The 27,348-nt window shown below is 44.5% G+C and overlaps 2 protein-coding genes across 2 annotated transcripts; one reads left to right on the top strand and one right to left on the bottom strand.

The window, feature by feature from the left end:
• Nucleotides 1-79: 79 nt before the first annotated feature.
• MMAB (metabolism of cobalamin associated B) lies at nt 80-6,127 on the bottom strand. The gene is made up of 9 exons (XM_026656994.1): nt 5,947-6,127; nt 5,463-5,524; nt 4,048-4,141; nt 3,214-3,271; nt 2,394-2,466; nt 2,032-2,129; nt 1,580-1,644; nt 668-727; nt 80-325 (listed from the first exon to the last, which is right to left on the bottom strand). The coding sequence occupies exons 1-9, from the start codon at nt 6,048-6,050 to the stop codon at nt 238-240; spliced, it is 702 nt and encodes a 233-aa protein (XP_026512779.1). The 5' UTR covers nt 6,051-6,127; the 3' UTR covers nt 80-237.
• Nucleotides 6,128-6,272: 145 nt separating this feature from the next.
• On the top strand, nt 6,273-26,325 carry MVK (mevalonate kinase). Its single transcript, XM_026656900.2, has 11 exons — nt 6,273-6,351; nt 6,676-6,767; nt 6,901-7,048; nt 8,009-8,156; nt 9,145-9,300; nt 13,263-13,366; nt 14,862-14,907; nt 16,407-16,497; nt 17,809-17,925; nt 23,525-23,678; nt 24,888-26,325. The coding sequence occupies exons 2-11, from the start codon at nt 6,690-6,692 to the stop codon at nt 25,037-25,039; spliced, it is 1,194 nt and encodes a 397-aa protein (XP_026512685.1). The 5' UTR covers nt 6,273-6,351; nt 6,676-6,689; the 3' UTR covers nt 25,040-26,325.
• The last annotated feature ends 1,023 nt before the right edge of the window (nt 26,326-27,348 follow it).

The following is a 27,348-nucleotide window of genomic DNA, read 5'->3' as shown; positions in this document are numbered from 1 at the left end:
AATTCAGAATCTGACACTTTGATCTGGACCCTAGCTCAAAGGTGGTGAGTTTTACAGAAGGGCTGCATGTTTTCTACAGTGTAATAAACAAGTTCCTGAATGATTTTATTGTGGGGAATTGGTGGCAATTCACATTTTGAATTCATGCTCATTCTCTCTTCTCCGCCTTGCCTGCAGAACGAAAACTTGGCTGGATTTAGCTTTTCATGATCTAGAAAGTATAGTCCCATCTCCAATTTATGGTTCACTTTTTGTATATATTTTCTCTTCCTTCCCTTCCTTCATTGCAGCATAACGTGCCAAAATGAAGAGAAAATCACTAAGTCTGGAAAGCAAGGAGAGAAAGTAGTTAAGAAATGTACATTTATCATCAGATATGTTTGTATCGAGTGCTACATATATCTATAAAAACCAGAGTGTACTGAATTACAGCACTGGGAGCTGCAAGTAAAACAAAGCAACAGGAGACAGAGAAAACAGAAATGCTCCCCAAAATGGCATTGTTCCTGCAGGAGCCCAGTTAAAACGTAGACAAGCTAAAATCTTAACCTGAAGTGAGAGCTTCTCTTGGGTACCCCTGCTGTTCTCCCCTTGAATACTAAAGGAAACCACAGTGTACAGTCGCTGAAGCCTTTATGGCAACCAAGAATGATAGAATCTGTTTTACCTGTTCAAGTATTTGGCCACGTTTGCATCTGCCTCTCCTCCTTGTACTAAAGGAACAACACTAAAAAGGAGAGCGAAAAACAGTTTCATGTTATGTTTAATCTATTACTCTGAATACACACCTTAATAATAGATGTGTCTTTGAGGTTTGCAGATGCTCAAAACCTTGAGTGGTCACAGTACAGCCTCAGTATTAATTTCCAGTTTAATTCCAGTACAGAAGGGATTATAGTTTAAAAATTAACTCTGACCATAAAATCCAGGGATTGCTACATGCTTTAACCAATCAATGAAAAACAGTGCTTAAGCACAGATTCTGCTTCTGTATAGAATGTAGAAGAGAGAGAGAGAGAACCTGTTATGTGAAAAAGCATCAGTATTGATGGCAGCGGCTTATAAGAATAATTATTACCAGTGACTATACACCACTAAGCTCATTATCCTCTACAGTACTGGACTCACTCTTTTGGCTTTCTACGGCTCTTATGTTGATATGCATGTTTTATACTAATTGCTTTTTAACAAGAGGCCATAAGATATTTGTATTTTTGCTGCCGAGATAATGCTGTTCAGTTATAAAAATTTGTATATGCTAGTTTACAAAATAAATTCTAAAGTTAAGCAACTACAAGGATGCACTTTTACTCCTTGGCACAACCTTGCCTGTTGCTCCCACAGGATCCAGTACAGCTGATTCCGAAGGCTGAAGCCAGCTTTTTTTTGCTGTGATTGCATCAAAAAAACTACAGGAGAGCTCTTTAATTAAACAGATCTTTATCTCAAGTTTTGCTGCAATTCTAACAGCATTTGCCTTAAGATCAATTGTATCAGATACAGTTTTAAATGGCTCGGAAGCTGCAGCAACTACCTGGGCTCAGAGAGCCTTTTCCCTCAGCCTTATTCTTATACTTACCACCTCTCTGCTCTTCGGCAGACCGCTCTGGAGAAATGAAGAGCAGCACTACTTTTACCTCCAGACTGAAACAACATTAAAAATGCGTAAGTGCCTTGTACCAGAAGCCACATACAGCCACCCAGCTGCATAGAACTTAAACGTATGACATTTTACACAAAATAAAGCCCTATTAGACACTTACAGAAGCTATAATATCCATCTGAATGCCACATTTCTACTGGATATTTAAATACAATTGCAGATGGAGACAGAAGAGGGTTAGCTCAATCTCTTCCACCCCTACTGCCTTCCTGTATTTGTACAAACACTAGAAGAGAACAGCAGGTGGTGGACCAACCTCAAGAACTACTCAATGTTGAATATCAATTAACTGAGAGTGGGTTTCTGATTAAGTCTTCAATCAAATACCTAGCAAAGAGGTTCAGTAAAAAGTATGAGCCAATACCTACAGGCAAAATGAAAGCAGTGAGAGGTGGAAGTTGGTCTGAATATTTATCAATCCACTGCTCCAGCTCCAGCACTGGCTTTTCACTAAATGATGTCCGTTCTATAGAGGGAAAGAGGAAACAACTAAAATAATACAAAAATAAATCAATCCACCAGATGGATCTTGCATTTTACATTTGTCATACTAAGTACTCCTTAGAGAAGTGTAAAAAATTTACACTTGTCTCCCACAGATTCCATCTTCTACAGCAAACGCTAACAGAAGTACACAAGTAGTATCGCTAAATAAACAACCTGACCTACAACGAGGGCAATTTTTAAAAATACAGAGCTGTTATCTTAGGTAAAATGATTTGAGAATTACTTAAGTGAGCCTCCCTAGCTGAGGAGAGAGGAGTTGCAATGTTGGAACCAACGTCCTGCAGCATACACTGGACCTAGGGGCAGTAAGAGGTAGAGAAAAATGAAAGTATGCATTACAGTCAAAGCATAGACAATGAAATTACACTTGCAGAGATGACATCTGACACTCCAATAAGACATTCTAGAGGCAGTGTGGTAGGGATTCTCAGATACGGTGACCAGACAGCAAGTGTGAAAAATCGGGGGGAGGGGGGGGTAATAGAAGTCTATATAAGAAAAAGACCCAAAAAATCAGGACTGTCCCTATAAAATCAGGACATCTGGTCACCCTATTCTCAGAGCCTTTAATCAGGTGATATTGACCACTTCTGCAGTGTGAAGCTAATTAGTAAATGCCAAATGTACCCTCAGTGTGAGCTGTTTTCCACTGTGATACACAGTCCTGTTTACCTCAGGCAGCTTGGCTTAGTATTTATGTTCTCTTGGTTTCAATTTGAGAATGCATAACAACAAGGCTTAGTCTGTGCCCAAGATTGTGCAAAATAATGAATATGAACCATCTCAATGACACGCACACACACATTCAACTGATTTCCTTTTCAGTATAGAGAGAAAGTAGCATCTTGTTTCTTCAGGTAACCAAGAGATTTTCAAGTCTGCCTAAAGGATTTATGCAGAATTCCCACTGACTGCAATGGGACCTACAAGCCTAAATCTCCTAGGTGGCTTTAAAATTTTAAACCAAGAGTTTAAGATCTCAGCATTCTAATAATACAGATGTAATGGTCACGTTAGACATAGAGCATGTAGTTACTACTCACTTTGTGAAGTTGTTCGACAAATGTGTGGCCACTTTCCTGGCTTAATTCACTAGCAACCCTAGATTAAGATGAAGCAGAGAGTTAGCGCTAGGACAGAGGAGACTTGTTTGGCACATATCTTATATTTATGGCTCATTGTACACTCAGTATTACATGCACAGGTTCACAAGGAGCATTGCCTTGCAACATGGAACAAAGTAGGACTCCCAACACCTAAAAAGAAAACACCAATTCAAAAGCATATCTGCAAGACCATCCGCTGCTTTCTGAATTGTGTCCATATAAATCAGAGGTACAAATGCAGGACGTTTCTTCCTGTATTCAGGAACTGCAGAGGGCGGACACAGCTGATCCACTAGCAAGTTTTTATTGATCAAGAAGCAAATTCTCTTCTTCAAAGAGAGAGATCAAACAATGAATATTATGGTTGGGCACACTTTTTTTCTTACAAAACAATTAAATGGACATTAAATGCTCTTGGCTAGTTCAGTTGCCAATGTAGCTCAGGATGTATTTACAACTCCCCCCACAGGCTGACAATATTTCCACCTTCGCCCTTTCTTTAAAAAGAAAACAACAACTCCAAATAACACCAAGAATAAACAGCGTGCACACTCCCATCAGAACATACTTCTCAAGCTTTGCTGCATCTTTACATCACTAGATGGGCTTGCAGACCTTGTTCTATGTCTGCAGTGTTCATGACTGTCAGGTATCAGCTTATCAAGGTAAATAAAGACGACAAGCTTTTTGGCACTGTGTCTTCATATAAGAGCTTTAGCAATACCACAGTAAACAAAAATCAGAGATGAAAGAATTCACAAGTTTTGTTACCCAATAGCAGAACTCAGTTCATCTGTTGTTCCCAAAGCTTCAAAGACCTGATCATCTTTAGATCGCCTCTCCCCAGTGTATGTGCTGGAAAACCCTTGAAAAACAAGCAGTAGCAACAAGAGGAAATGGGATTGGAACAGACAAAGCTGCAAATTTTAAAATATGAAAACTCACTGCAGTCTATGCTAGTTTGACACCCAGGTAGCAGCATCTTTAGATTTATAAGACCCTAAATCTCAAGGGCCTCCACCACTGAACAGGTGTCAGCTGATTGCTTCTGTGACACAACAAGTGATGGACCCCCACCCAACATCAGTTTCTTCCTGTCTGGCGATGGTGTCACAGACCAACAAAGCAACATGCCAAAGACTTTTGCCAACTAACCCATGGGCCTATGTGTTACTTTAAGTAAGACACCGTAACCTCCCCCCTCTCCTTCCAAATGTAGGAACAGCCCAGCATGCACAGGACAGTCAAAGATTCACTGAAGCTGTAGAGTCAAGATTTTTTTAAACACAAATAGTGTTAGGCACTAAGAGGGCACATGGAACAGGAAAACAACCATTTAATTTCTGTAGGGACTATAATCCAAGAAGCATGTTAAGGGTTTGGAACGGGTCCCATATGAGGAGAGATTAAAGAGGCTAGGACTCTTCAGCTTGGAAAAGAGGAGACTAAGGGGGGATATGATAGAAGTATATAAAATCGTGAGTGATGTGGAGAAAGTGGATAAGGAAAAGTTATTTACTTATTCCCATAATACAAGAACTAGGGGTCATCAAATGAAATTAATAGGCAGCAGGTTTAAAACAAATAAAAGGAAGTTCTTCTTCACGCAGCGCACAGTCAACTTGTGGAACTCCTTACCTGAGGAGGTTGTGAAGGCTAGGACTATAACAGAGTTTAAAAGAGAACTGGATAAATTCATGGGGGTTAAGTCCATTAATGGCTATTAGCCAGGACGGGTAAGGAATGGTGTCCCTAGCCTCTGTCTGTCAGAGGGTGGAGATGGATGGCAGGAGAGAGATCACTTGATCATTGCCTGTTAGGTTCACTCTCTCTGGGGCACCTGGCATTGGCCACTGTCAGTAGACAGGATACTGGGCTAGATGGACCTTTGGTCTGACCTGGTACGGCCTTTCTTATCTAAGCTTTCCCCTTGGTGATTGCTAGAAAGTTACCTGACAATTCTAAATACAATAAATAGCATGTCAGAGCACCCCTTGGCTTATCTGCTGTATTAGATAAGCGTTCATTAGAACCTGCCATGAATTAAATTGGCAAATACATTAAAATTAATTCAGAACTATGTTTTGGGGCTTTAAAATGCCATATAAGGGCCTTTGTTTATTATATTTTTACCCGGCTCTGAGGATATTGTAGCCTCTAGGTTTTAAGTGCAGCCCAGACACTACCTTTGTCTCCTGTTTTTGTGTAAATCTTTGGAACGTGGGTTGTCTTGGGTTTGATTTCCGGGCTAGACACAAAATGAAACCGTTATGAGTTCAGCAGAAATGACACTTTAACATGCAGTCATTGGCAAGCTGATGACTGATTTATAGAGATGGCCGGACACCGCTGGTCACTGCTGTTAACGCCAGACTCTCCAAGCGGTGCCCTGGTTACTGCCCCCATCTCCCCCTTTCCTCTTAGCAGAGAGCTCGAGAAGGCAACTGGGGCCAAAGGGCGAGTTTTGCTTTGGCCCACTCGTGGGCACAGCCCGGTTCACGCTGCCACGGGCCGGGGGGATCCTAAGAAGTGTCGCATTTTCCTTTCAGATGAAATATTGTGTCAGACACAGGAACGACTTTACATCTGGGGTGGGGGAGCTCGGCGCAGCCCCGGGGGGAGGCCCAGGCTCGGGGGGGGGGGGAGAAGCTCGGCGCAGCCCCCGCTCACCTGGCCGGCTCTCCCTGCTGACTGTGGCCCCGGGTCCGCAGCCAGGCCCGCAGCGGCCTGCACAGCGCCAACCAGCGGCAGCCCCGGCCCAGCACCACTGACATGGGGCTGCCGCGGCCCCCCCCTCGGCCTCCGCGCCCTGACCTCTGACCCCGCGCCCCGCTCCCTCTGACCCCTCTCGGCCCCCGTGGCCGCGCCAGGCGCTGTCACCCCACTCGTGCACCACTCGGCCCGGCCGGCTCCCGATTGGTCCGACAGAAATCTCGTCTCCCCAGGGCGGCCCAGTGATTGGTTCGGCCGTGTCACGTGACACAGGCGCTGTGTCCCTCCCCATTGGGCGCTGAGAGGCCTGTCGGGGAACTCTTGGGGCAGCAATAGAGCCTGTGAGGTGGTTGCCAGACTCAGGTGCGGGGCTAGTGCGGCCGGGGCCTCAGTCCCTGGTGGGTGTCGGGCTAGAGGCCCAGGCGTCTCCCCTGCCTGAGGCCCCGCCCCCGCGGTGCCGCTGGGGGGGGGCGGGCCCGGGGGGAAGGGGTGTGGAAAGGGGTGGGGGGGGCTGACTGGGGCCTGTGGCATGGGGCGCTGGGCAGGTTAGGCTGAGCCCTGCCCAGGGGGTTGCTGGCTCCCTGGCCTCAATGGCGATCAGGAGACTTGGGCAGTTGAGCTATCGGCCCAGCACGAGCCCTTCTGCTGTAGATCTTCAAACTCCTGTTGCCTTTTTTCGCTTTGCAGGAGAAGCAGTGGAAATGTTGGCCAAGCCCCTGACACTGTCTGCACCAGGGAAAGCTATTCTCCATGGGGAGCATGCTGTCGTGCATGGCAAGGTAAAGTGCTCGGCTGCCGTTGACAGTCGGACAATGAGAGATGCTTAGTTTAGGGGCGACCACGAACCTTTTGCTCATTGTTGTGCACAGTTGCTCTGCCACCTCACTCATGTCTAACTTTTTTTGTGTGCAGGCAGCTTTGGCTGTGGCCTTGAACCTGAGAACGTTCCTTCAAATTAGACCCAGTAATAATGGAAAGGTCTTAATATGCTTACCTAATATTGGAACCAGTTTAAACTGGGAAACTGTCCAGCTCCGGACACTGCTAAGAGCATTTTCAGGCAAGTGCTGTTAGAACAGTGGAAGTGCATGTCAATATATTTTAAAATCATGAAACCCCTGGCTTCATCCTTCCCTCTGATATGTGACATATCTCACCCCAACCAATTATTGCACTTTGCATGTGCTTGGCAACTATCTCGTGTGTTGATGGGTTTTGGTCAGCCGGTGGCTAGAAGCTACTGTGGATTTAACTGATTAGGCTTTCCTCTCCCCCCCAAATCAGGCAGCTGGATTTACTATGTGCATTCACACTGCTAGAGCCAGTGCTTTAACTGGTCTTCATGGTCCACAGGCAGCAGACGTGCTGGGTGAGCCACGAGCGATCTGAGTCAGTAGGAGTTTGTTCCCTCTTAACTACTATGATTCTAGCATGCACCATTTAAAAGGGGACCGACTAAAGTCTCTCTAATGTTCGCATGTAGGTGCTTTATCAGCAAACCCCAAGGGACCCTCTAGTTCAGTGTCCTGTCTTCCAAAGCGTCCAGTACCAGTCACTTGTTGTAGAAAGCTGTAATCACCTGCCTCCACACCCACCTATACTGTAAGACTTGTATGTCTTGTACCACACCTAGCACAAATGAATGTGCTTGGCTCTAGATGAGTCAGATATAGTCCTTTTCTGATGTTTCATTTATGATGTTGTTGTGGGTGTCATGAAAGAAGCGAAAAGAACAGGAGTACTTGTGGTACCTTAGAGACTAACAAATTTATTTGAGCTTTTGTGGGCTACTCTGAAACATGAAAGAAGCAGTTCTTCAGTGTAGCTGGTGGTTTCTTCTCGACCCTCCCCCTTTTCCCCCCACCAGTAATCAGTTTGTGTGCTAAAGCATAGCGGCAGTCTTTATTCTATTTAGTGTTACTGGACATGCCATTCATGTAAATATCTCATTCTAATTTGGAACAATGGTTTTTAAGCTTTCTTTGTAAATATATAATTCCATCACTGATTGCTTTCCTAGATGGCTTGGATGAATCTAAATCCCCCAGCCCAGAACAAATGGATGCACTGAAAGAGTTTGCAGGAATCACTACTGGACTTTCAACCACTGAGAGCCTTGCTACCCTTGCATTTCTCTATCTGTACCTGTCTATTTCAGCTAAATATGGGTAAGAACATAGTCATCCTCAGAAATGAATGCAGTATCCTAGGTGTGCATGGTTCCTGTTAAATTTCTGTTCTGTAATTTCACAAGAAATTAGACCTCTAAAGGTAAAATAAAGGGGGGAAACTTTCCTTTGAGTTCTTAGGCGCCTATCTTGTTAGTAACTCTTAGGTGAAATAGCAAAATTGTGCTGAATGGGTGGAAAATCAGCAAGGATATGCCCAAAACATGATTAGTCATAACTGAGAAATAGTTTTAATCTTCTAAACGTAGTTAACACAGCAATTGACAATGCTACAAACTACTAAAAGGGCTCTAGAAATGTGATCGGCTGTACGTACTAATGATCTCAGCTGTAGCAAGAGAAACACAATCCTGAGCTCAGTTTTGGCAGTGAAGTAATCAAATATTGAAACATTGTACAGGTCTCTAGCTACATAGGGCTTCACATCCCAGCTGTTCTGAACGTCTTGGTGATAGTAGGAGTTGAGCTGTGATCAGCCTATTCTAAAACCATATGTCCTTACTGCTTTAGCTATTGGAAATTCTCCTTTGCTTTTAGCAGTAGGGAGCCTATTACACACAGTTAAGCAGTTCCAGTTCTATCCAAGAGAGGGCAACAGTACAGACAGTAGCCAGCTTATTAAACCTACTGTTACTGATGTGGGATCCTAAAATGGTTTATTTTAAAAATATATTTACAAAAATCTCAAGGGTATATTTATAGTGCTATTTGTGGTGTTCTATTAATAAATCACCCCCAGCACTGGGATAAAAACCAATGGAAATGAGAAATCCAATTTAGCCAGGCTTTCTTCTAGCACAATGGATTTGCAAAGCTGCTCAGCTGTGCTAGCTGAAAGTTCAGGAGGCCCATGTCTGTCATATACTTGTGCTGGTGGTGTGATCACAGCCATTTTAGTTTGCATCTGTTGCCTTTGATCTCGAGAATGTTATTGGCATTTTATGCAATGCATTTTAATGTGTTTCAGACAGATACCAAGCGTGGAGATAGTGGTGTGGTCTGAGCTGCCCATAGGAGCTGGGCTAGGCTCAAGTGCTGCCTATTCTGTTTGTTTGGCAGCTGCCCTGTTGACTGCATGTGGAGCCATTGGCTGCCCATTGGAGGAGGAGAAGTCCGTAGTCAGGTAAATCATCTGAAAAGCCAGTGTGTAGAATTAGGGTAGCATAATGTTCCCTAAATCTCCAGTGAGAAGCAAATGAATGTTGCTTGTTTCTTAACTTCATATTCCTGTCTCTCTGAGCGGATGGCTTGAAGTTAGTGACATTGTGTCAGGATACAAAATGTGATTCCAATACATTACCTGTTAAAAACGTTCTGCTTTAGTGTCTGAAGCAATGATTTACAAGATTATGCAGGTACACAGAGCCAAGTAATGAGACCTCTCAGTCCCCTAGTATATTTTTCAGCAAACTTCTATCTGTTCATACAACATACTGTTCTAGCAAAAATGCATCTTCCAAACTATACTGGAAGTGGCATAAATATCGGCGCCTCTTAATTGTAATTTGTAGTTTGGATGCAGTGTAATTTTCAGTTACAATTTGAATGCAAAAGGGTAAGTGAAGCTTCGAGATGTCATCTTCACTTAATATTGCAAGAAAAAAATATAGCAAGATACGTGAACTCATGTAAACTTAACACACACTCCGATATATGGTCCTATCTCTATGGAAGCCCCTTTATGGCCCTTTCACCATCTTACACCTTCTCATCAAAACACACTTCTGCTGTGAGGTCTGTAAACTTGGATCTTCCCCTGAACTTGATTGAGCAGGTAAAGAATAAGACCATGTAACTGTTAACCTCAGCAACTGCATGATCTCCCTTCTGTAGTCCTTGCCTTCCCAACCCATCAGTTCTCCTGCAGGGTCTCACCATCTGTCCTTGTCTACTTAGGACCCAATCCTGCAATTGCCAGTGCACAAGCCTCCACTGAAGCCACTACATGGGCACAGGGGTGTGCCTGTGCCCGTCCCCTGAGTTGCAGACAGTGGGACAAGGTGGTTATTTCTCCATAGAGTTCAGTGTACATATGGAGCTGGAGGAACAATAATGAACCTTTCTGATTTCTTTGGGAAGTTGTATCAGTTTGTCCTTTACAAGTTGTACGAGTAACAAGAGGCATTTGTCAGCAGGGCCTGGTGTGGTATTGCCCAGTAAATTACGCTTCAATGCCAGTAGTCATACACCTTGGTGACACTTTTCTTCTTCCCTCTTTATCAGAGGGGGAGAATCCAGTTTAGAATTAGACAGAAGAGCCATCAATGGTTAAGAAAAGAATCCTGCTTGAGGAATAGTCACAGCCCCCTAGCAGTTAAGGGACACCAGCCAAAAGTGTTTTGAGACCAGATGTTTGGCAGTGTCCTTGTCAACTACAGTGACAAATGAAAAGTATCCTTGAAGTGCAATATTCTAGAGAAGGAGAGGAAAACATCACTCCCAAAGAATGCCCTGTGATGGGGCAGTGAGTAGAGATGAGTCAGGACTGGGGTAGTTTTGTGCTTTAGCCACAGGTTACACATGTTGTCTTCACCTTCCACAGAAATATAATTTCTACTCTTTTCTCTCTCCCCCTCCTCTTGTAAAGGTCTGAGATTCTAATCACCACTGCCAAACAGTACAGTCTGTTCACAGATGCATAATGCAAGGGCGAATATTAAAAGTTGCAAGTGAAGTAAGGAGCTGCGTGTGAAATGCAAGCTGTTCAGGCTCAGACACCTCCCAGTGAGATGAAGATCTCTGCATGAAGGGCAGACGCATGCTCTTTTGGAGAGCTGCATCCATTTACGTTAGGATGCAACACTTGATGCCACAGTAGTTGGAATTGATTTTTAGTATTTCCATTATAGACCTTGATTTTTAGGCCTTAATATCTAACATTTCAACCTGCATTGGTCTCTCATACTTGGAACACAATGGGAGCCAATACAGGGTGTTTTTATTAATGACACACAGTATGCCAGTAACATGGCTCTTTATAAAGGGGTGATTGAGCAGAAAAAGGCTTAAATTGCATGTGCTTTGAGAATTGTTTTTAAATAAAAGGTATAAAGAGAATTTGGTGCTGGGTCAGAGAGTACTGGGATCAAGGGTATCAGTTTAGCCACAGAGCAGTAGGCACTACTGCAATAAATAGTAGAGAATGGCCATTCACGAAAACCTTCTCCCCCTTGCTCCATTACTGTACCTCTACCATAATGCTATGGGAGAAAAGGTATGTCAGTCCCCCCCCCCACACCCATCTGAGTTCTTGGCCTCTTTTCTAGTAACTGTGAACAATGCTGACAACTGTGACAATTGCTTGTGTGATGTCGGCCCCTGTCTGTCAGGATCCACCAACTCATTTCGTATACACCAAACACTGATCTGACACTACTGATCTGGATCAGTACCAGCAATCTATAGGTGAAGGTTCTGTGTCTCATTATGAGCCCTCCAGCTCTCCTCACCCCCACTCCGCTGTATAAATACTTAGCAGACATACACAATCCATACACAGTGCCACACGTGCTGCATGCTCTGCAACTTCCACAAACCCACCCTGTGCACTCAAAACAATTGCTCCAACAGACTAGCACACATTGACACTGATACTAATATCAGATGTCTCCGCATCAATTGTAGTCTGCATAGTTCAAAGTTAGCTTTTGGTGCAGTGAGAATATGAATTTGACAAGTTTTTAGAGTACAAGGCCCGAAATAGGAATTACATGATAGAGCAGAAGCATGAACATCGATTTTGTGTAGGCATCATACAGTCTTTAGTGTAACGATGAGAATAGTTGGTGAACTATACTGAAGCAAGGGACTGATACTGGGATCCCACCTGCTTCCTGGCAGTGTTTTCCTGTATCTCCCCACCTCTTGAGATCTCATCGGCAAACATCTCTTTATCCCTCTTATGCCTAAAGTCTCTTGATTTTTCTCACTGCTGTTTAATCCTGTGAAGCATTTTGAGATATTGATCATACAAACAACACTGTTCAAAAGAAATTGTAGTTTGCTGTAATACTGACCTGCTTTTAATACTCCCTTGCTGAAGGGCTGGCCTCTTTCTCTGCATGTTCTAGGTAACTCTAATCTTCACCAGTGTACGACTGCCATTTTCCTCTCCTCTCCAGCCTGTGTCTCACGCCATGTACAAATAGTAATACTATATGGATTACAATAGTGTGTTTAGGCCAGCGCCCCATTGTACCTGGCACTATACAAACAGATAACTATGAGATGGTCTCTGCCAAGCAGAGTTTCTATTTAAGTTTAAGATGAGACAACAGGTGGATGCAGCAGGCAGACAGAGAAGCACAAGGTATAGTGCTAACTACTTCGCATTTCCCAAATCCTAACTACTAGGGGGCTGTGATTGTTCCTCAGGTAGGATGATTTTCTTAACCATTGATGGCTCTTCTCTCTCAGCTGGATTCTCCCCCTCTGAGGAAGAGGGAAGAAGAAAAGTGGCACCAAGGTGTATGCCTACTGGCAGTGAAGCATATCAGACATCTAATTACAGTATCAGTGAAGAAGGGAAGTATTATCCCCATTCTTACTGATGGAGACACAGAAGTCAAGAGTCTAATGTCATGTTCAAGACCACAGAAGGAGTCTGACAGATCCAGGTGTTCCAGGCATCCAGCCCTTTGCTTGCACTACTAGACTCTTTCGGGTGGAGATTTAGCCAGACCCAGCTCTGACACACACCGCTCTGCTTGGAACCTTCCAGAATATTTCCTCACATGCAGCCTTCATGGTGCCAACACTCAGTAGCGGTTGCTGTGTTCATACTGATTCCATCTTGTGATTGTTAGAAGCCGATGCACTTAAGTGTGCTGCTTGGATACGAAGGTGTTAGGTGCCTTGGACGGCAGTGCTCCTTTTCTGCCAAGTTCTGATTTTACTAGGCTGAGCACTAATTCATCCTGTTAATTAGTGCGGGACTAGGATTCATTTCCCCTCCCCCGCAAGGTGTCCCCCTTGATATGCTGCACTTAAGTCTGCTCATGTGATTCCTGCTGCTCTTTATGGCTCGTGGACTCCTTGGTTCCTGTGGCATGTTGCCCGCTTGTAAACTGTTTCCTTGTTTTTCAGGTGGCCTGAGGAGGAGTTGGATTTAATTAACAGATGGGCCTTTCGGGGAGAGCAGGTCATCCATGGCAAGCCTTCTGGTGTGGATAACTCTGTAGCGACTTGGGGTATGTATTTTTCAGTCTCAATCCATTCCTCTTTGGCTCTGAATACAGGTGCTGTCACTCTCAGAGTAGAAGAGGCCAGTACTCTGGCGTTGGGAATGGTGGCTTTTTCAGTCCCCTTCGTGCACTGCTGCATAGCTGGTGCAGGGAGATCAGATGGGATTTGCTTAGGATTTGCTCGTAAGTAGCACTTCAGCAAAGAATCCAAAGGGCCTTGCAGACTGCAGTGAAACTTAAGTGGTCTTTCAGTGTGCATCTCAAATTGCTCACAGCCCTTTATGCAGGGAGTTTTGAATATATAAAAATGGGTCCAAAATCCATCCTGCAGACTGACTGACTGTTTAACCCCAGTCTCTGTCCTCTTGGCAGACACTGGATTAGAAAGCGAAGAGCACGAGTAAAGCCTCTTCCCTACACCATCTTAGTACCAAATCCTGTTCTATAGTTTTCCTCTGTGTTGTTGCCAGCCTGCTCTAGTAGAGACTCACTGCTTATTGATGGCAAAGAATGAAGGTAATGTTAGTTCAGAATAAATCCCTCATACAGTAGCAATGTTAGTAATACTTTCGCCTCCTCAGGAGGGAGAGAGAATGGTCTGTTGGACTGAATGGGGATGGAGGGAGGAAGCAACCAGAAACTCCCAAGTTCTGATTCTAGCTTTGACCTTGAAGTCATTCTGTCTTTCTGTGCCTCAGTTTCCCAATCTGTAAAATGGGAGTAATGCCTCACAGGGATGTTGAGAGGCTTAATTCACTAATGTCTGACTTACTATATGAATCTCCCTCATTCACATTAATGCCTTGGAAGAGGAGCCCTCATGGAAATAACTGGAATTTACAAATTATGGAGCAAATAAATATAAAATTAAAAAAAAAAAAATCTCACTGCAGGATAATGCTTTGGAAAATGTACGTACTTGGTCGCCTGTACCTTAGTCTTAATTATTATGTGCAAGTGTGCTGTGATGCTTTGTGGGGGAGTGTTTTTTAATAAGACTTCATCACAGCTACTCTATCAAAACATTGGGAAGTGGAGAATGAAGTAGCAAGCTTGCTGACTGGTGGGGTTCTGTTGGGTTGCTAACAGTTATTCTTCACAAATATTCTCTCACTGAGCTGAATCTGGTGTTTAATGTGTTTACATCTACCCCAGAAGTCTTCATTTGATTCTTACTTCGTTATTTTAGACCAATGAAGACTTGATTCTAACCTAACTCTCTCCATTTGAAAATCTCTTTATTTTCTGTGGCCCTCCAGTACAGGAAAGCAAAGGGTGAAGGCACCAAGTTACTCCTATTTGGGCCAGATCTCCCACTGAAGTTAATGGAGATCTGCCTATTCACACCATCTGAGGATCTGGCCCATTGTTTTGCCTGTGCTTCTTGCAATTAACTTCTCATGCTGTAGATTAGTTTCTACAGATGAAAGATCCTATATACTTATTAAACATTATTTTCAGATGTGTTGCATACTATGACTATGTATATATTTTACTTTAGGTGGAGTGCTCCGATTTCAATCAGGAAAAATCACATCATTAAAGAGGTAATATTAAAATTATATACACACACAGAACATATCTGTGTAGAGTTTATGGTCTAAAGGTATGAGAGTAACAAAAGAATGCTGAACAGTGTGAGTAGGAATCTTGCAGCCAGAAGCCTCTAGTGGACCTATCAGGTAGCTTTAATATCTTGAAAACCAGTTTTGTTGTCTTGGGTTGGGAAAGAATGAGGCCAATGAAATGTTTGGTCATTGTCTGAAGTTAGATTACAAGGCAAAAGATCAATATTAATTTCATGGCCTTATAGGCAGCAGGATCAGGTCAGCTCCTGGCAGCAAATGACATTTAAAAAAACAAAACAGAACCACAATTTCTTGCTTATTGAATTTTAGAACCGTACAAAAACCAAGCTGCAATGTGAAGAGAAAACAAACCCTGGTTCAGAAGGCTCTCTATACCTCCAACCAATGAACTATAATCCAATGCCATTAAAATCTTTCACAGTGCATGAAATTACTCTGTTAGCAGTTAATGTCTCCGGCTGGCTGGTCTCACAAATGGTGTTTCAAAGGAAAGATATTTTAGCTGAAAAACATGGATCTCCGTAAGCAGGTTTGTCATATTTGTAGAACCAGCACAGTTGTATCAATGTATGTGTAATTGAGAGCACCGAGCCCCAACCCAGCAAAGTACTTCAACGCACACTTACTGAAGTTAACAGGACTTCTCATGCTTAAGTATGTTGTTAGATTATGGTCTTAAATAACCAGCCTGTTCTAGAGGGGTGATAGTCCAACAGCCAGACTGTCTACTGTGACTGAGATCTTCTCGATGCAGTAGAGAGGGGAAGCTCTCATGTTATGGCTCCTTAATTCTCTGCTCGCCTTCATTCTGGACTAGGTTAGAGCAGTCTGTAGGTGAGATGGACCTAAACAGGAGTCTAGAGCACTGTGGTGAAAACCTGGCAGCAGCTTCAGATACATTTTAAAAATGGAGGGTTTTACTGACTGTACATTTTTTAATATTTAAATCCGTACAGTAGCCTTTGTATTTTTTGCGGGGAAAGGGACACATGGTGAGAAGCAAATTAACTTTGTTTCTGCTAAAATGATCAGCAGTGAAATAGTTAACCACGTTGACAACAAAATGGACACCATTAGGCTTCAGAGTAGACAAATCAAAATGGCAGTTCACACCTCTCAAAGCTGTTGTTTCAGTCTGTGGCAAACACAGGAAGATGCCACTGCATCAGTTTACGCTAGCCTCACATTTTCAAGTTTATTTTCATGATCACAAGAGGTAGGCACTTCATTTTTAAAAAAGTGGAGATTGTAGAGCCTAATTATGTAACACAGTTTGTGGCTGTGGAATAGAGGAATACATGGGGCCCTGCCTGTACAAGCAGTTATTACATGCGTTAAGGTTGTTTGACCATGGCATGAACAGGGGAGTAAATTTGTTGATGGATGTGGAATAACACTTGGACGTTGCCCAGTTATCAAGAGGAGAATGAATTTCAGAATCTTTGTTTTGTTTTCAGAGTGCCGACTCTAAGGATCTTATTGACCAACACAAAAGTGTCTCGGAGCACCAAGATCCTTGTGGCAGGTGTCAAAGACAAGATTCTTAAGGTGCAGCATCTTTTTGGTAGATGACAGTGACGTGGAAGCACATCTATTAATTGGGCTAACCCAGGGGTTCTCAAACTGGGGGTCGTGAGGTTATTACATGGGGGGTCGCGAGCTGTCAGCCTCCACCCCAAACCCCGCTTTGCCTCCAGCATTTCTAATGGTGTTCTAAATTAAAAACTTTTTTACATATTTAAGGGGGGGGTGCACTCAGAGGCTTGCTATTTGAAAGGGGTCCCCAGTACAAAAGTTTGAGAACCACTGGGCTAACCCAGTGGTAGCAAGGCAGTACATTGATTGCTAAGGGGTGGGGAGAGTTGACCTGCACTTAGAAGTAATCCCAGGATCCCTTCCAGGGGGGTAGCAGGGTGTGCATTGCTGCATTCGCATGGATTTCTTGGAAGCTGTTGTTTAGTGGTATTACTATGTTCCTCCTGGCATTACTGCTGCATGAGCAGGGGGAGGGGATGTAACTGGGGAGGAGAAAGGGCTCCCCCCCCAAAAGATGGAGTAGGTCAAAATATCCTCACTAAGGTGATGCATTGGATCTGACACTGACTGTAGAGTTTCTATGTCACTCCAGCCAAGTCAGCTTAACAGCACCCTCCAGGAATTGTCTCTCTATCTGGCTTTCTATGCTCAGTGGGGTGGAGTCCTGCTATTATGCAATTCTGATCTAAAGGATTTTTCTCCCCATTCCCCATGAGGAGCAAGTATTAATCCAAACTCTGTTCCAGGACTTCCCTTTTTTAACTAAAATGAGGATCTGGCCATGACTCTTCCTGTTGTTGCAGTGACAAGCAGCTTGGTGAACCCCAAGCATTCGAAAACCATGTTTGGCTCCAAAGAATCAAGAGTCTCATTAAAAATCATGAGATTTTAAAAAAAATCTATTTTTTTTTTTCCTTTTGTAATTTTGCTTTCTGAATTTTAGAACCTTTGAGTTTTGTTTCCAGGCTTGTCTCTGCAACCAGAGGGCTAGAAACTTCTTTTTGGTGAGAATCTGTTTTCATTTAAAAAAAAATAAATAAAAAATCCCTAACTCCAGGAGCTTGGGGCTTTAAGAAAAATGCCAAACATCATTAGTCTCTCAACAAAATCACACGAGTTTGCAACCCTGAAATACCAAACCTAACCCTGTTTCTCTCTTCATTTCCTCTGACACCTCAAATGTGACCAGCTTCTGCTTTACATCCCTTATTGCACATGAATTGTCCAGCCTCAGAGGGCTTGGTCCACCTCCAGCACAATAGCAGTGAAGCCACAGAACACCACAGAGCTGTCTTCATGTCTCTCATTTTCTTCTTGTCACAGTTTCCTGCTATAATGAACCCAGTGCTTGCCTCGATAGACGCAATTTCTCAGGAGTGTGAAAATGTTCTAGAAGCAATGGCTGAGAGTCCATCACAGGAGTATTACCCTGTGCTAGAGGTAAGGGACACTCTCGCCTGTATTCTTAGACACTGTTATAGTCGCACATCAAAACATCATTTAAAGATCATTAAGGTTGGGAGAGATTTTGATAGCAGGAAATGTTCAGTTCAGAGTGAACCACAATTTATATGTGCTATCATTAATGCACTCCCTTTGTCTGAAGTAGTTAAGGTACTGTTGCTACCTCCTGTATATAACACTTGTTTGCTTTTATTATTCTTTCAGAGCCATAAATTTCATTTCCCTTAGTTGAAGGGACACTGAGTTAGTTCAGGATCAGAATGTCCCCTCCCTTCGAATGGTTTGTGATTTGATGGCCAGTAGCCCTTTAAATTGGAAGTAGCTCTTTATAAAACTACCATTCTCATTACTGACAAAGCCAATACAGAAGCACAAAACTCAGCAGCCGCTGTTTTTGATAGACTAGTTAGAAACCAGCCCCCGCTTTGTGCTTGTCCTGTCTCCAGGCTCAGGAGAGCAGATAGCAATTGTTGTGCCCAGAACTGTTTTGACATTGATGCATGAAGTGAATAAGATCTGTGTTCATTTTGGCTCCATTCAAAGCACGGGGAGGCTGTTGTGGAAACGACTCTTTCAAATTAAAGACCTTTTTTCCCCACCCCACCTCCCCCGCGCGCAAATGTATGGGGCATTGTCCTCCATGTTCCGATTTATAATGAAGTAATTATTAGTTAGTGTCGGGAAAACTTAATTCACGGACTGCATCTGTTGGGACCTGTTTCATTATGGCCAGGTGGATGAACCCACATCTGGTATGGGAGCGGGGGAGTCCCATGTGCTAAATGCTGAACGCTTCGGGTGCTCAGAAATAGAGGTGTTGATAGGACAGAATTCAAGCAACAAGGCCATAAATTGCAGTGACCTGCTTTATTGCAAGAACAGCTGGCTGTTGCTTCTTCCATTGCTAGAGGTGTTGATAGATAGCGAGGTGTCCTGTTCTTCTCTCTCTCTCTCGCCCCCGCCCCCCGCAAACACACCCACAAGTAACCATGCTTTCCCCCTTGGTTACAATAAGGAGTCGCCTTCACTGGCGGGATTGCAGATGCTCTACCCAAGATGAGTTCACAATCAGTTTTCACCAGGAGAGGTTTGAAAGGGTAGCTTTTGTTTCCCTCCCCCTTATTTGTGTGGTCTCTTGCTGTATCCGGTTGTGAAGGCTGGAGCCTCCGGCGGAACAATGAGCAATCGGTGTCTCTTGCTGCCGTGGATGGAACAGTGGTGAACAGGTGGAGATGAGTGCACGTACCCATCATGTCTGGGGAAGATAAAGAGAAGGATATGGGGATGTCGCAAGGCCAGATAGAGAGGGTGTCAGGAAGTGAGCCTGGCGGATGGCTGAGGAACAACAAAGGCAGTGACAGTTGTGACAGGCTCAAAGTCTGGGCCAGAAAGAGCACTGAGGGTCATGGAGAATGAGTGGAAGCCTTGTGCTAAAGCACAGGACTGGCATTCGGGACTCCTGGGTTCTCTGCCACACAAATCCTGTTTGAATTTGAGCAGGTCACGTAAGCTTTCCATCTCAACATCAGTTCTCCAGTCTGTATCAAATGGGGCTAAGACACCCTCTCCTGCAGAGGTGCTTGGAGACTTCCGTTGTTAGTGGCTGTAAACTCTGTGAGGTCCAGGGAGAGAAACGTCTATCTTGATGCAATGTTATGCCACACTGTTCTCATGCAGTCAAAATGGCAGGGTTTGCACAGTGCTTATTCAGAGCATAATGGTTGGAATTTTCTCCCTCCCATTTTCGTGCCGAGGCTCTCCTGTGCTACGTTACCACTCTCCATTCAGAGCCACTTACAGTGCTGTATAGTCTCGTAGAGTACATTCCTTAGGAAAGAGAGATCTTCTGAGAGAGCTGTGTGCTGTCAAACCTGCAAATGGCTTTAGTGGGTGTCCTATGTGAGATGAGTTTGGTAGGTCTCAGTCCAGTTCCCAATGGCCTGTATCAAAATTAGGATTTTGCTTATACCCCTGCACCAAGATGGTAGAATGATTTTGTATGAAAGCTGTGTTCTGTGTAACGTAGTGGAGTGCTACCTAGTGGTTAGAGCAGGAGACTGAGTCTGAACTCTAGGGTCTGTTCCTGGGCTTGCCACGGAGTTGCGGTGTGACCTGAGACAATTCACTTCACCTGGTCCTTCATGAAAAAAGGGTTGTGAGGTTTAGCTTGAAGAGTGCTTTGAGATCCCCAGATGAAAGATGCTAGAGAGGTCCTGTTTAAATTACAAGGAGGAGAAATGCTTCAGTAAGTTGGTTTCTGTTTGTCTTGTGTCTAAAGAGCCCACAGAGGCATAGTTGATTATATGCTGCATACCTACAGATCTTTATTTTTGACTGATGCTGTAGCTGAAATGTGCAGTTCTGGATGTCTTTGTACTTGAGCCGTTGAACTAGTCTACTGTGTCATAAGCTGTCATCTGACTCCTGGCAGATCTTGGGTTGGAATATGACAGGTGTCTTGGATCTGCGCCCTGCACTCAGGCATATAAAGAGGCCCCTGGATGGAGGTCTGTCCAGTCCAGTGTACGGAGCTTGCAATGCGTACATGCTAAACACTGCTGGCTAATCCAGCTTCCCTCACGTATCTAAAGTATGTTGCAAATTGTGGTGTGGGGGGGGGGTAATTTTGCATCATCCAATACCCGCATGGTGTTTACAGGAGACCTATGTCAGACTGGATAGGGAGCCACGGTGATTGACACCTTCCATGCTGTCCTGTAGCTCCTAGCTCTGTGCAGTCAAAGCATCATCCAATGGCATGCCACTGACTGCAGTATGTGCTCATCAAAAGTCGGGTGGAGGCACTGGAGAAGCTCGTCATGGCACTGTGTGAAGAGACTGGCCCTGGGTATGGAAAAGAGCAAATATCTCAAATAACATAGTGTACTCAGCCTGCTGGCTTTTCAACTGGCTCCCTATTTAACATCGCCTGTGGTTGCCAGCTACTCCCCTCTGCTACGTTACGTCACTGTATCATGGCCCCATTCTGTGTAAAACCTTAAGGCTTCAGGATTTTGTGGCTAGCAAATTCTAACTTCCAACACTACCTGTTCTGATGTGTTTGAGAGGAAGGACAATCTTGTGGTTAAGGGAATTCTGGGGTCAGTTCCTGACTCTGCCACAGACCCACCATGTGACCATGGGCAGGTCACTTAACCTCTCTGTTCCTTCGTTCCCCATCTGTAACATGGGAATGATGATCCTTCCTCTCTCCCACCCTCATTTGTCTGTCTGTTTAGACTGTAGGTCTTCCGGGCAAGGTCTGTCTCTTCCTATATGTGTGTTTGTACAGCATCTAGTACAGTGGGGCCCGATCTTGGTGGGGGCTTCTGCGTAGTCATAATACAATTCATTCCATTTGTGGTGGTCTCAAGTGGCAGATGGATCCAGTTCAGAGCCAGAATGGCTAGTGTGTCTGGCTAGAACCAGCAATGGGAAGTGATGGGTGGGTTGAGCTTAATTGGGGCTGGGAATGTTGATCTGGCTCAGGCTGCTCAGTTGCTGCCCATCGGCCTGACCTGTTAATTATAATTGTGCCCATTCATGTACCCTTAATTAATATCCTGTGTGTGGGCTTCTGGTGCTGCTTTAAGAGATTTCTTCTCTCATCCACTCTTGTCTCATTACCCTATTTTTCAGTGCTCTGCTGGTAATGGTCTGGGCCTTGTATACGGCAGCATTTCAGCCAACTGCTCCTTTCCAATTAACTCCTTTAATTCTGAGCTTCCATTTTCTTAAACAAAAAAACCCCCCTCACTTTATTATAATCTTTACATTTCTGTGGGCGCGTGTTTAGTTCTGTGCTAGCTGCCAGTTCAGCCCCGTGCTGTAAGGTTCCGTGTCTACAAGGCGGGCTCATTGTGAGCAGTGCAAGCTTCCCCATCTACGCTCTCCAGCCAGTGTGCCTAGCTAATCTGTGAGACGGCTCATCTCCGGGGGAAATGGAGTCGTTCAGCCACCATGGCCCATTCAGTCCTTGGCCTCTGAAGCTGCCATTCATGCTTGGTTTTGTGGTATTGGATACCTGTGCGCTGGGACTGGACATAGTCTCTCCAACTCGTGTATTAAAGGACGCTGAACAGTTATTTGATTGTGATGACTTTGAACCCAGATTGCCAGGGGCTGTATTTGAACTGCTCACTAGAGGTGAAAGGGTCTGTATCCTGTTATCAATCTCCTGGGCCATTCATGCCTCCCTGCCACAAGCAACTAACTGTAGTAACAGCAGGATTTGGACATGAGTAGTCCTGTGGCTATTGCAATATCCTGGCCCGCTGGAGACCTGCATGAGAAAGTAGCCTCAGGGTTCTGGCTGCTTGCATTAGCTGGGCTTGTGAATGCTGTAGAAATCATCTCCGCTTTGGAAAAAGGCTTGCTTTGTACTTCCATAGCCACAGATGGTCCCAGAATGGAGGACTGCAGGAAACGTTTAAGAGCCTGACTTGGGTTGGCCAACAAATACCTAGAGTACCTGCCTCATGCTGGAGGAAGGCCCCTGGGTCTGGGTCCTGGATCTCTGCCTTGCAGTGGGGAGAGAAGTGCTGTATGATACAAACAAGGGAGATTTTAATGTTGCTTATCTCTGCCTTGGCGGTTCCACTTTCTGTCACTGGAGCTGGATGGATTGCAGAATTGGCCAGGAATGGGAGCGATCCCAGCACGATTCCTATCCCACAGCTACGGAAGGATTACTATGGTGTCCTGTTCGGTGCATGCGTAGCAGGAGAGAGAGGAAGCAGGCAAAGACTACCGAGGGCTGGAGTTCACAGTGCCTGCAGTGAATGGCAGCTCTCTTGGCCCTCTGCTTCCTTTGGCATCTCTCTCTCACTTTATAATGTCTTAAAATGAACTGATATCTGTGTCCGTTCAGCAGTCACGGGCTAGACCAGAAGCCCAAGGCTGCTGGTGGACTCGGTCTCATTGTTTAGCATTTGCTTGTTCCTGAGCAGTGCTACGCTGCCCAGCTTCCTGTCGCAGTAAGATGTGGCAGTCTGTCAGTGACTTCCTAACGGGTAGCTGAGCCACAGTACAGCTCTGCTTGCAGGCTCCTTGGAATAGCGCCCTCTATCACTGGAGAAGAGACCTGTTCTGGAGGATTGAGATCCAGAGCTGTCCTTGGGGGACGGCGAATCAGGGCGACTGCTCCGGTCCCTGCGCTTTGGAGGGCCCCTTGGGCTGGTGCGATTGGCCAGCACCACATGGACAGTGCGTGAACTGCTGGCTGGGGGAGGCTAGCCCCCAGCCCTACCCTTTCCACCCAAGGGAGAGTGTGCCGGGAGGGAGAGTGCACGGCACCGCCACTGCAGCCTCCCCTGCCCCAGGAAGGCGGGCCGCGTGGCCCCAGCCCCCTGGAGACCCGCGGTGCTGCTGAAGCGGGGCCCTGGGGGGGTGGAGTGTGGGTGGGGCCACACCTGGCTGTTTGGGGAGGCACTGCCTCCCCTACCTGCCCCCCCCAGTGTGGCTGATCCCAGAAGTGACGGATTCGTCACTTCCGCCCCGGGTGCCGCACTCCCCCTAACCCCCCCGGGCCAGACCTGTGATCCATGTGGTTTTGTTGTCTTTGCTTTGTTTTAAGGAGCTCTTTGATATAAACCAGCATCACTTAAATGTGGTTGGAGTTGGCCATTCCTCACTGGACAACGTGTGCCGAGTGACCGCCACACATGGGCTGCACAGTAAGCTGACTGGCGCTGGAGGAGGTGGCTGTGCAATCACTTTGCTAAGACCAGGTCAGAAATCCTTAATTTACTACTAATCATTTAACTCTGTCTTCCTTTTATGTTGCCATAGAGACCTACAGGGGCACTGTCGTAATTAAAAAAAAAAAAAAAAAAAAGCCTCGTCAGCACCTAAATTGTTTAAACCGATTAAAAAAAATTAAAACCTAATTTTGTTCTTTGCTATTCATAGAACTGTTTTACATTTCTCCAGCTGAGCTTGTGGAACTGGTTGAGTCATTTTCACTTTACTGAGACTGGTGGGAGCTCTGCTTAGGTGGCTGGCAGAGCGGGGCCGTTACTATCACTGTTCAGTGTCTGTGCTGCTGAAGTGCCCTTATTAATACTTGGGTGCCATAGCCTAAAAACATGTCACCGCATCTTACATGTATGGGAAATAGGTTTGTTGGGCTGTTTTGCCTGTGTGTGTTGGGTGAGGGATAGACTAGCGGTGTAATATACAGGAGATTGTCCATGAACCGTGTGTGTACTTCTGCCCTCTACTGGTTGGTATGAGAACTGCTCAACTGTTACATAGACCCTGTACTTCTAAGACTTTCAATTAGCTCACTTGGTGGGGTTCTTCTTTTGGAGCAGAAAGTTCTGTGTGATGTATAGTAATAATTGTGTAAAATCCATCATGGTCATGAACATGGTAGAATAATGGTTTTCAACCTGTGGTCCGCGGACCCTGGGGGGGTCCACAGACTCTAAGACTCCCAAAGGGGTCCACATCTCCATTCAAAATTTTTTGGGGTCCGCAAATGAGAAAAGTTTGAAAACCACTGTGGTAGAATATGTAGGTGGACACTCTTGCACTGGTTTGCTTATTAATTTTACATGGGAATGTCATATTTAAAGAGCAAAAAGGATGTACTTATAAACTGAAAATGACACGTCTCCGCACCTTTAGAATACCACTCCATCATAGTGGGACCCTGAAACGCTTGGCATACTAGAAACTACTGGATTCTAAAGTGTCCATTAATGTCTCCTGCCAATGAAAAATTAAGTCAAACCTAATGGTAAATTGGCTGCTCATTAATATAAGAAGGAACAGATAAAATGTACCCCTTTATGCCCTCACCCCAAACTTAGGACGTTCATTTCCTTTTCGTGGCGATACCATTTAGTCCATATTAAACATACAGCAAGGCATTTCCATCTCCCAGCGGTGACCAAGCTTAACTTAACTGGCTGGTGTAACTTCCTTCTTGGCAGACACAGACCCATTGATGGTGGAAGCAGTCAGACAAGATCTCAGTGCCTGTGGATTTGAATGCTGGGAGACCAGTATTGGGGTGCCTGGAATATGTCTTCATTCGCTGTCATCTTTGAAAGCAGAAGTTCTGCATGTCTTTAATTCGGCTTAAGATGACATGGACTCTGACTGTACCCTGCCTTCCTGTCCCTGCAAGTTCAGAGCTTCTTAACTCTTCACAGGAGTGGCCACCCATGGTGCTAAACGCACTTCAGAGTTCAGCTTACGTTGCCAGTCTGAAATATTTTGCCCCCTTTGCCATAGCTGTGGAAGTGTCGTCGTGAACTGAGACACTGACCCGAGTTCAGACCTGGTGTAACTAACGGGGCAGCTCCACTGAAGACAGTGGAATTATTGCTCTCACTTATCCCAGCTGTGAGTATGGCCCTGTGTCTCAACCTTGAAGCTGTGTCTTTGCAATGTTAACAGCGGGCACAAGAGGGAAGGGTGTGTTAACCCTGGTGTCCTGGCCAGATTCCGGCTTGAGTAATTACATTTTGCCTCCCTTCGATACATAGTGGGGTATCCTCTTCGCTTCGCCTTCGTCTGCCTCTCGAGACCAGTGTGAGGCTGGCGTAGTTAATGTGCACAGAGTACCGTGGGAGTTTCTGGTGAAAGGCACCACAGAACGCAAAGCATGAGACTGCTCCTGTATTTCTACTAATGCTGTTAGAGGCACTGCTGAGATTTAAAAAAAGGCGCTTACCTGTGTCACTAATTGAATCTCAGATAATTAAAGCTGAAGAAAGTGAAATTCTAATACACTTTGTCCCATTTTTTAGTTTCCTTTAGCATATCCCTTCTCTGTCTAGGCTGTTATGTTAGCCTCCATAGCCAATTGTCTGAGCAGGCTTGCTGCTTGTAGTCTCATGGTCTGGTTCTCACGCTAATAACACCACAAAATCTGCAGGAAGATGTTTAAAGCCAAAGGCACTTTTCCTTTATTTTAATCTCATGTCAGTATTTCTATTAATAGTAGATTTGTTAGAATCCCTGGGTTTTTGTTTTTTAAACAGTCTAATCTTTGGTCACAAATGCGGGATGTTAAGGACACATTCCTTCTACGTTCCCAGGCAAAGGTTACGTCAATGGATGATATCTGTTACTAGTCATCCTTCCTTAATGCCACTCATTGGAGTGGGTTGCCAGAGGAGCTTGACCCATAAAGTAAATCAATTTCCAAAAATATTTGTGCAGTTTCTTAATTGATGCTACCTCTAGTCAAGTGATCTACTTCTCCAGTGCAGAGTCAGTATCTCTTCCATTACTTGTTTTGTTAGCCTCCAGTTTTGGAATGAGCTGTTGTCCTTCACCCCTCAACTTCCATACCAGACACTTCTGTTATGTAGATGGTGTCTTAATCAACAAATTGACACTTGAATGTGTTAAATGTAGATTGCAGCCCATTGCTTCTATATTGAGCCCTGGCTAGATAAGGGCCGTGTGGATGCCACTCACAATTGTAGTTCAGCACTGACAATTGGAAAAAGCTCCTTTTCCGTTAACGCCCTGGTTAAGCATTCCCAGCAGCCTATCTGTGTGGGTAGGGCAAATAACGTCTGTTGCTTTCAACCGTTTTATCACAATGGGTTAAAGAGCTGCCAATGGCTGGGGGGAGGGACGGGTGGGACTTCACAAATTGTTCTGCAGTGCAAACGGTGCTGCCTTTAGCATCTCCTACTTTGGGTTTTCTTGCTTTTTCAAGGGTTCCAGATGCTGTTTCACAAAACAATCTGTTTCTTCAATGCAGTGTGATCTGGATGGACCCCTAACTTGTTTTAGGGCCCCTCTACATGGGGAAACATACCAGCAAAATATTCCAGATACGCTTCCACGTGGGGAGCCATAATGGTATAACTACAGTGGCATAATTATACAGATGGAGACTAATAAACGTCCCCATGTAGACAAGCCCTTAGACTTCTGGGATACCTTTTTGTGTGTATCAGCATTGCTGAATGTCCTAATATGTAATCAAACAACATATCTCTACCCCAAGAAAATCTCTGTTCTCCTGGAACCAGGAGATGTGACCTGTCCTCCTATTAGGCTTGGCACAATGAAATTTTTCACTTTTTGATAATTTTGACACTTAAAAAAAACCTAAACATCAATGTTAAAGCATTTTCTAGACTTACTTTTTTTTTAATTTTATTTTCACAGTTGCAGGGAATTATGCAGGGGGTCAGGTAATTATTTGGTTATAATAGACGGTGAGATTCAAAAAGTTAAAGCTGTGTATAACTGTTAAAACACAAATTGTCAACATCATGTGTTAAAATATACAAAGTAAATATCCTTAAATTAAACTCATAAGTTCTCAAGTAGCACTTTTCTTTCTTTGCCATCTGTAAATTTTGATAATTATCAGTAGAAATGTTTGTCAATTTGTGTGTATACAGTGAAACTGACATTTATTTA

Source organism: Terrapene carolina, unplaced genomic scaffold (assembly GCF_002925995.2).
Source record: "Terrapene carolina triunguis isolate 2854851 unplaced genomic scaffold, T_m_triunguis-2.0 Scaffold234, whole genome shotgun sequence".
In the NCBI taxonomy this organism is placed as follows: domain Eukaryota; kingdom Metazoa; phylum Chordata; order Testudines; family Emydidae; genus Terrapene; species Terrapene triunguis.
Note: the sequence above shows the minus strand (reverse complement) of the source record. Positions and strands in the feature narration are given on the sequence as shown.